Raw genomic sequence first — 10,770 nt, forward strand, 5'->3', positions numbered from 1 at the left:
GTAAAAAAATTAAAAAATTATAACTATAAGGATAAAAAATATATAAAATATAATTTTTTAATAAAAATGTTGTTTTTTTTAACAATTTGAAACTATGTAAAAAAATATTTTCAAAAACATTAATACTTTTTGAGATGATGAGTGTTTTACGATTAATAAATCACCCTGTATACATGACATTTGCACTGAATATTTATATTAGAATTTGGTATACATCACCATAAAATATGACTTGTTTTGATAGCTGTTTACGGACATTATCAATTTCAGTTTTTTTAGTTTTTTTTTCTATGAATTTCAATTAAATTTGTTGGGTAAAAAGCTTGAACATTTAATACAAGGCTCTTAATGTACTGTTTCAATGACATTTGAAAAATATTAAAAATCCATAGTCACAATTCTTTTTATAAGCATTTAAAGTTCAAACTTTGACAAAATACGTCAACTTCACGAAAATTTGCAAATTATTTTGAGTTATAAATTCATAAAAATTTTTCTATTTTAATCTAAAATTTGAAAATGTAATACAAGGTTTTCTCATAAGTTTGTTTGCATTTTTTAAAAAAAATATGTCTACAAGCAAATCAAATTACATTTTTATGAGCGTTTGAAGTTCATATTATTCCACCTTGTCTTTACCATAGACCTATAAAAGAATTCTTTGGTCTTTACCCAGTTATTACTATCACAGAGTTTTCTATGCCACTATCAAATATCAAGATTCAATGGACAAACTGAAAAGAATGTTATTGATTATGTTGCTAAGGTGCCGTCTACGATAGTACGATTACATACTATTCTTGTCTATGCATTGAAAATTCGTACTAATTCGTTTATTTTCGTACGACATATTTTACAGTGTACAAAGTTAAAATTAAGGATTAACAAGGTTTTACGTCATAAACCATAGATCTCGAAATCGGTTACTCATTGTATATGTCATATTTTGATTATTTATTTACTCATAAATTTATAATTATTTACCTTATCAAGTATTATCACAACTCACAAGGTAACGTACTAACGTGCCTCATAGATTAAAAGTAAAAAAAATATGTTATTCTTACTATGCACTCGAATCTCATATTATTCACAGTCATTTGCATTATTTATACAATTTGTTGTCTTTTAAGATAGTTAAACATTTCATAAAAAATTGAATTTGATTACAAAATATAAATCAAACATGAGTCACAATCAAACTGGTATAGACAATTTTAAAGAAAAACCAGAAAAAAGGATTCAACAATTGTTGATGTTAAGTTCAAAAATTGAGTTGAACACAAGTATAGCAGCTAGAAAGTATGATTTTGCACTATATAGTATATACATGCTTTTACAGTATAAAATACAATAATTTTACTTTGTTGTAGATATTACCGATCTGGGCGAGAGATGATCAGTATGGCTGATGTGTATATTAAAGAAAACAATTTGGAACAAGCGTATATTCTTTACATGAGATTTATGACGTAAGGTTTTAATATTTAGCTAATTACTACTTTATTACTATATTTTAATATTAAATAAATGCTATTAAGCTTTTAAAATAAAGAAAATATTGGGAAATATTTCTAACTTTTATTTCCATATTTCCATGTATTAATAAAATAAAACTGAAATGCTGCACCAATACAAATTTGGATGTTTACTGAATTCAATGAATAACTACTTGCTCAGTTTAAGAGGACATTGTACCCACTATGTTCTCCCCGTCTTACACACATACAACATAGCAAATTTTTGTTCATCAGTTTCAATAGTAGGCTGTTAGTTTTGATATTAATATTTTACTTAGTCATAACTCACTTAAAAGTTAAAATATCATATGTGGTACAACGTCCTCTTAATATGATAGATTTACCAGCTTTAGTTTGGTTGATAACTGTTTTTGTTTATTTACATTTATACATACCAATAAACTTCATTCAAAAAAACTAAAAGAATAATGAGTTTGGTTGTTTTTAAGGAATGTGAAACCAGATAAATGTTTTTTTTTTATTATAAACTTACCCAACATTGCATCATTTGAATTATTTAATAATTTAATATACATTTTTATTTTTATTTTAGATTATTTTTGGAAACTATTAATGAACATCCAGATTACAAAAATGTACCAATTGAAGAGCGTAATTTAAATTATCGGGCACTTCGTGATGTCCTTCCGAAAACAGAAAATATAAAAGCTAAATTATTAGAACAATATAGTACAGAATATGAGTTGTATCAAGAACAAAAAGTAAATATAATTTTAAGATAGTATATTTCTATTGAACACTCATTTTTACATACAGTACAATTACCTAAATGTTTTTAATAGCAACACCTAATTTAGTCTCTTGTTTTTCCTGATTATTTTAAAAAATACTGAGAATTTTCAATTTTGACCTAAAAGTATGAACTAGATCCAATTTTCTTTCAAAAGCCGCCATTGAAGTTTATGATAAGAGCATTTTTTCTACTTGAAAAGGTAAAACTGTATAAAGTTTTTCAAAATAAAAATAAAATTGTGATTAATTTTCAAGCCCCCTCCCCTCCTCCCACCCCATCGATAATTCCTGCGTACACCACTGGGTAGGTTAAACGTTTGAATTGATTCAATAAAGTTTAAATGTGTATTTAGGTAATAGCATATCAAAAGAGACTTTTAATTCAATCCATTGTAATCCGTTCCCTAAATTAGTACTCACAAATTATTTAAAGAATAAATTAGTCAAAATGGAAATCCATTCAAATAAAAGGAAAAAATCATAAACTTGATAAATTCAATTTAATAACATAATAATTCTTTATAAGAAATATTCATCATAATTTATCTGACTTATTGAACCAATTGATTCTTTTCTGTTACAAGTTAATATTTAAATATTTAATAAATACAAATTGTTTAACTACTAAATAATTATAACATTTTGTCAAAATTCAAACTAAGTGCTTACAAAAAAAAAAATTATGCTTATGTATTTTTAATATTTTTCAACGACTATAATAACAATATATCAGGAGCCTTGTAGTAAATTTTCACACAACAAATAAAATTGTATTGACAATTATGGAAAAAAAACTAAAAAACTGAAAACTGAAAATTATTGTTTTGATGAATGATTGTTTACGGACAACTCAAGACGAGTCAAAATATTTTCAAAATGTTATGCTGTATAGAAAATATAAACATTAAATTGAATTTTCATGTATTTACAGTTATTCATTTTTGAATTACAACAAAATGAGAAATCGATTAAACGAATAGCTCTAATAATTTTTTTTAATCAAAAATAATATCTAAAAACTTAGTCTTTAAATACAATAAACGAGATATAACATGTGCATAAATTGTTGCCTGTTGTTAATTTTTTATTACCTACCTTAGATATAATTTTCTTGGAAATTTGTATTTCATATTTTCATAAATTTAATACATATATATTTTATTGTTACATAATATATCTAACAATCTTTATATTCATAGGCATTAGAAGAATTTAAAGAAAAACGTGAACAAAAAGTATTAAATATAGAAAAGAATAATACACCATCTAGTAAAAATGTCACTCAAGAACATTTAAACTCAATTTTAGATAATGCCACCGTACCTAAATTAAATAATCCTACATCATTTGAATTTAGGTAAGTTTTAATTTAAACAAAATTACATATAAGTAACATTTCAAAAAATATAAATTATTATTATCTAATTAAATTAGGCCTAATAAAATCAAGCAATTCATAAAAATGTATTTATTTAAAATTATTTCCAGACAACCAGATCACAATTTAATCAATTTTACTGAATTGAATGATAATACTTTACCTTCAAATATGCCTACATATTCAAATTCAAAAATACAATTCAATCAGTAAGTAGTTATTTTTAATATGACACTGATTATTTAGGTTAAAAATGCATTTCGATGTCATATTATTTTAATAAATATGTAGGATACAAATATATAAACAATATTGAATAAATTAAAATACATTCAAATGCTTCAAAATCAGTACCATGTATAAATATATTACCCACATGGCCACATTACCCAATCTTATTAATTTAGACAATTGTAAAAATATATTATGTTGTTGTAAAAAAATATTAATTTTAGAGCGCCTATCAGACTAAATTAGAATTTTAAATAGAGAACTTGAGAGTCCTTATTGAAAAACTAAGTATGTACTCCCATACTCATAAACATATGAGATAACTAAGAAAAATTTACAATTTATTAAATGATATCGAGTATATTAATATAATATTATACAATATATTGTGTTAATTTCTATTGCATAGTAGGTAATTCGCCTGTTCTTTTTTTTTTGGAATTTGGGGGGGAGGCATGGTCCCTTGGGCCCTCCTCTTAAAGCCGCCACTGGTCTACATTTTACCTTATACAGTACATACATGATTAACAATCTTTTATAATATATAATATTATATCATTTATTGCAATAAATTGCTTGCTTTAAATGAAACATTGTCTTGTGTTTCTAAATCCCCATTACTCCATTTTTTAAGAATTTTTATGACTGTTATACTTTAGCATTAATACAATTGTAACCCGAGTATTAATTTACTATACTGTTGATGTACTAAATAGTAAATACTAATAACAATAATAAATCAGTTGAACTATGATAAACAAATTAAGAAATCTTGTTTAATATTTTCATAATAATACAATTCATATATTATCATACCTATATTATAGGTATATTAATACTTAGCTTTAACTACAACAATTACAACGACAGAAGTTTATTGCTTTGATTATTTTTTTAAATAATTAATAGTTAAAATGTTATTTGTTGTGATATTAATAATTAATATAATTAAAAATGTTTTTACTGCATTATAAGTAAAATGCTTTTAGTTGGTTTTTAATATTTCTGAGGAAAATTGGTTAATTGTATTAATTTTTATAAAATAACAATAAAAATTATATTTTAATAAAACCACTTTTTACCTTTTTGCTTTAAATATGATGAGAGTGTATTGCTATTTATTTATTATTAAATATAATTTTATTTAAATTTATAAATATTGACATTTTATTAGTACAATAGTAAAATAATAATTTCTTCCATCTTTCTTTTAAAACTTTCATACAACTATTTAATAATAAATCAATAGGTCTTAGAATATTCTGGTTAAGTAAATTATTAACTTATATTTAATATTTACTATTAAGTCTTAAATAATATTAATAAAACATTTTACTTATTATACTTAATATTAAAAGTTGTGTTTGAAACTATTTTTTTAGACATAAGCCTATTGTTGATAGAAGTACCAAACCAATGTTGAATAAGAACACTTCGAATCCATATAATCTTCGCCAAATAATAGTCCCAGGCAATTTAACTAGAAGATTCCTAGAACAAGCACAACGTAATACATCTAATAACTTGGAGACTTGTGGTATATTAGCAGGAAAATTGGTAATTTAATTTTTAATTTTTCTTGAATGGTATTGTAGATTAATTTTAGTTTGTTTGTATTTTTATGTTGAGTTGTCTAGTACACATTTAACAAACATTTTTATTATAATAATTATTAGAGTTCTAACTGTTTAATCGTGACTCATTTGATGATTCCAAAACAAAGTGGTACATCAGATTCATGTACTACGATGAATGAAGAAGATATTTTTGAATTTCAAGATAAGCAAGATCTCATCACCTTAGGATGGATACATGTAAGATTGATTGGAAAATACAAATTATCTAATCAATAATATATTTAAGGCCCAAAATTAATGACTTTTTTTATAATCTTAGACAATTATTTTCTAGTTCTATATTATTAAATAATATACAAATCTAAATATTTAGCGAATTATGCATTTTACATTCTAAACAGAGGTATGGATTTGTTTTCTCTTTATTATATTATATTAGAGAATAGAGAATAATACTTTGATTTGAGTGTTGTTTCTGATAGAAAATTGGATATAGTTAGTGCTTTAAGGGGGGTCTAAAGTAAAAAATTCCAAGTACTTTTCAAAATAACGGAATAAACAGACATTTTTATACAAAACCAGTTTCTGTTGTTACTCAAAAATTAATAACTGTAGAGAGTTGAAATTTTCACTGAATATTCTATATTAGAATTTAATAGACATAAAAATATTTTGGGTGTTTTTGTGCTATTTAAAGGTTTGTTTACATGTGTATGTTTGTTTTGGTCGATTTTTTGATTTGGGCACCTGTAGGTATCTTCCACGCCCAGTCGGGGGATGGCGGCCTCACACCAGACAGAATAGATGTCTGCCCGGAGAGAAGTGCCGCCTGTGACTGAGGTTCAAACCGGCAATGTTGTGCATTGCAATCGACGCCTTAGTCCACTCGGCCACTCCGTCCCCCTTAAATTTTTTTATAACATTATTTAACATTTCTTAGGTCATTAACTTTTGAGGTCTTATCTATTTTATAAGTGTTGAGCATTTTTTCTTTCTTAAAAATTCTTTGTTAATTAAATTTTTAAGCAATTATTATTTATGTTTAACAGACTCATCCATCACAAACCTCATTTATGTCAAGTGTAGACTTGCATACGCATTATTCATATCAATTAATGATGCCAGAAGCTATTGCAGTTGTTTGTGCGCCTAAATATAATGAGTAATATTATTTCATTGTGTTTTGATAAATATTTTAATTTTAACTATATTATTTTCAGATCAAATTTCTTCTTTTTGACGCCTCATCATGGCTTACAAGTTATAGCTGATTGCAAATTTTTCAGTGGTTTCCACACACATAACACAGAGGGTGATATTTATGCTGTACGTATTAATCCATTTTTATTATTAAATAAGTGTTTCTTATATGATTACCTAGGTAGTACAATTTGTATTTTGTATATTTTAATCACCAACTGACTGATACAATTTTTTAAATCACAGATTTTATTTTTCTGTACTGAGAGTTAGGGCAGAAAAAGAAATATTTTATTTTTATTATACTATTATGGTTCTTGAAACTTGCTAATGTATTACTGTGAGGAAAAATAGAGGACTAATTACATTAATGACCAATATTTATCATCAGCGGCGCCAAACACGTGCTTCAGGTAGTTCAATTATATTCTCTTAAAAATTGGCTGGGTGGGTGGGTAAAATAATAGAGTATACTTCCAATTTTTTCCACTTTGATTTTATTTAACACAGGAATGTCATTAAATTATTTATATATAATTAGTCTGTTTCATAGTTGTTTTAAGGGGTGGGTAGGTAGGTCGATCAAACTATTTAAACTACCAGTTTTAGTTTAATTCGGCCACTGTCATAATTTTGTTACAATCAAGTTAAAAACTTAAAAATGTATTATATTTTATTTTAGATTGCTGAACATTATGTATTGGATGACAACCTGCTGGTCAATGTGGTTGATTTTAGATAGTAAATATATTACAGTATTTTAAACATTTGTTTAAATATTAACTAAGTGAAAAATGAAAATAGTTATCTATTGTATGTTCTGGCGTAATCTAAATTACTCAACAAATTTCCCAAGATTCTCAAAAAAATAATAATAGTCAAAAAGTTTTATTGTGAATTAAAATAAAAATGAGTTGTTTCTCCTAATTTTTTTTGTGACTTCAGATTCATCTTTGTATCCACTTTTGACTTTTCACTAATTTCTCTTGTTTTTTTTTATTTCTGCTTAAATTCTATATATTCAACATTTTTTACTGTTTTCTATTTTTCTGATTACTAAAAATCCAACGCTAATTATAGTTTTTAAACCATTTCAACATTTTTTAACATCAACACAAATCAAAAAAGTCAATCAAGTTTTTACTGAGGTTTTTACTAAGTTTCTGCCTAGAAAAAATGTATTAGCTGAATCAGATTTAAATTTGTGACTTATACTAAAATCTTTTTCCTTATACATATTGTGAATAAAATACTCATTCTAAAGTACTGGTATCTAATATGTGCTGTTATTGATAAAAAAATTCATACAAATTCTTAATGCTCAACAATGCATATACCTAATATACGTCATAGTGGTCATACCTTTATAAGTTAATTACTAGTGTATCATAGGCGTGACTAGAGTTCATCTGCAGCGGCAGCCCTGCTAATAACCGGCACTACCTTAATAATGAACCAAAAAAAAAACCCTAAACACCCAAAGCCATAGTTTTAAATTAAATATTTTATTCAGCATTATTTATCTTACATTTCCAACATTTAGTCCATTTTAAGATATCTTTGAGTTCTGTCATCAAAACATATAGTAGGTAGTAGGTACCTGGTACCTACTAAAACCAATTCAGATTTTTTATACCTAGTAATTATTAAAACTTGGTATATTTTGTTGATTCTAAGAAATTTATCTTATTCATCAATTTGAAATAAATATTTGGTAATGATTTGTTTTGATTTTTACTTATTAATTATTATACTAACTGTTGATTAATAAATTATTTTCTATATTTATGTATTCACGTGAATCTTTATTCGCATACATTTTCTTGTTTCCTTTATAAATATTTTAACGATTAGGATTTAGAACTGCATATTCTTTAAATAGAAATTAAGTTCAATATAACAAATAATTTTGTTGGATGAGTAATGAATATATATATAATTTAAACAGAGTAATTTTTAGAAATAAATACTAAACCAGTTGATTTATAATATACTTTTTATTTTATAATTTATTTTAACATTTTAAATAATACAAATAGGACATTTGTTAGTGGTTGTTGATTGTTATTGATTTATTTTTTTTAATGTTAGACAAATTTCCTTTTTATTTAGTACTTTAGAGACTTATTTTATTGGTTTATTATCAACATTATATGAAATAAGTACTAACTAATAATTATATAAATATTAAAACCAAGAAAACCATTTAATTTTCTAGTTATCTTTAAAATTTAACTAATTTGTATTTAATTCCTGTATACCATTACCATTAAATATTTTTTTACCAAAACAAAATATATATATATATATATAATATGTAAATACATTTGTTCAATTGATGTACTTATTATTTAATTTCTGGAAGTTCTGCAAATATTTGTATGAATAATATATAATAAAATATGTAACTGATTCTAGAAAAAAAATAAATATTTGTTTAAAATTATTTTTAATACATCCAGATTTTACTTATTAATTACTTATTATGTAAATTATGTGTAGTATAGTTAAGTTGAATTAATTTTTAGTTATTATGTTAATCAATTGGTAATAGTAAATATAAAAGTGTTAAGATCCATAACTAGAATTTTAAAACGATACAGACAAACACCTATAGAAATGTTGACTGTGCATATTATATTTTTTTGGCAACATATTTGTTAAATATCATCACTAATCAGTATCACCTATATTGCCAATTATAGGAGTTTCTTTACAATTTGGAACAATTACTATCTTCTGAAAATCTGTTGGCATGCTGTCAAGATTTACATGGAGCACCAAGCACTCTCAGAAAGAGATAGTGCTGTTATAAATTCCATAGAGCTTTACAGTGAACATCTGAGTTCACTTTTACCAATTGGCAAAGGATCACCCAGGGCGCTAATTCTTCTAGCGCCGGCCCTGTTGGCTTCTTAGTCTTGTCACAAAATTTATTAGATAATACCTACCATCTTAAATTTTGTTTTTTTGTTACGTGTAATCTATTATGTGTTTACAATGTTTACATTGCTCACACCGGCTCCAACAAATTATTCACGTTTCACTAATCTGAATATTGCAATCTCGAGAAGATTTTGTAAGGAATAGGTACCAGGCTGACATGGGCACTGTAATGGATGCGTTAAATTTGAAATATAAAATTATTGTACACGAAAAACGACTCTGAGCGAAGATGGTCTGTCAGCCTACTAAAGTATTGCTGGTTTGAGAGCAGTTTAGCAGTTATCCTGAATGACGGCGCATATCATTGTCTATTATTGATATTTGATGACTGATTTACATATTATGTGAAGAAATGACTGAACTGCGTTATAACTTATAGCTGTTTGGGTTTTCATGGTAGAGACTCAACATTTTAACGATATTTAAGTATGGTACAACTCATGCCGTGTACAAATTTTCATAATTTTTGATTAAGTTTTTATGGTTGGGATATTTCTACGACAGGTAACTCGGAGGTGAAATTCTACAGGGCAAGCTGGAATTTGGTAGAGAGTATTATAATGTCACTTGTGGAGTTTCGCCCCATTTTTTGTTTGCCCACACTACAGCTGCTATGGTCCCAGTTCAGTAAATCAGCAGTTTAGTAGTTCAATAAATTAGGAAGTACAAGTAGGTACCCTATATTCATAAATATATTTTATGATATTATTGCTATTTGCTATTAAAGTAATTCATTTTACTTATGATACATTACAACTTACAATAGTAATACAGTAGGTTGAATTACATTTTGCCCAAAAAAATTGCATTTGAAAATGAAATGTTGTGAATAAAATATAATAATATACTTTAAAATTTTCAAATATACCCAAGAGTAACATTTTTAAATTACAATAAAAATACTAAAATTGTTATTTTTTGTTAAAATATCTAATTCCTTCCAAATTTTAACTTCAAATGTCTATAAAAAAAACTGTGTTATGAGGGTACCCATGTATTTTATATATAGTCATACGGATATAATCACGGTTCATGATGTTATCCAGATATTATCTTCTCTACATCGTGGATATAATATTGGTTACACTCGTTACAGCATGACAAATTATTTGTTTAATTTGTTATGTGTTGAACTTACAGCATGATTAAAGATATTAATATTGTA

The 10,770-nt window shown here is 25.4% G+C and overlaps 1 protein-coding gene across 1 annotated transcript; it reads left to right on the forward strand.

Annotated features, from left to right (window-relative positions):
- The first annotated feature begins 755 nt into the window (after positions 1 to 755).
- On the forward strand, positions 756 to 8,451 carry LOC132943742 (STAM-binding protein). The gene is made up of 10 exons (XM_061012824.1): positions 756 to 1,302; positions 1,374 to 1,472; positions 2,074 to 2,242; positions 3,473 to 3,630; positions 3,762 to 3,860; positions 5,265 to 5,439; positions 5,559 to 5,696; positions 6,509 to 6,621; positions 6,680 to 6,785; positions 7,342 to 8,451. Exons 1-10 carry the CDS (start codon positions 1,187 to 1,189, stop codon positions 7,399 to 7,401), a joined length of 1,233 nt encoding a protein of 410 aa, XP_060868807.1. The 5' UTR covers positions 756 to 1,186; the 3' UTR covers positions 7,402 to 8,451.
- Positions 8,452 to 10,770: the final 2,319 nt, after the last annotated feature.

This window comes from Metopolophium dirhodum, chromosome 4 (assembly GCF_019925205.1).
Source record: "Metopolophium dirhodum isolate CAU chromosome 4, ASM1992520v1, whole genome shotgun sequence".
NCBI lineage: Eukaryota > Metazoa > Arthropoda > Insecta > Hemiptera > Aphididae > Metopolophium > Metopolophium dirhodum.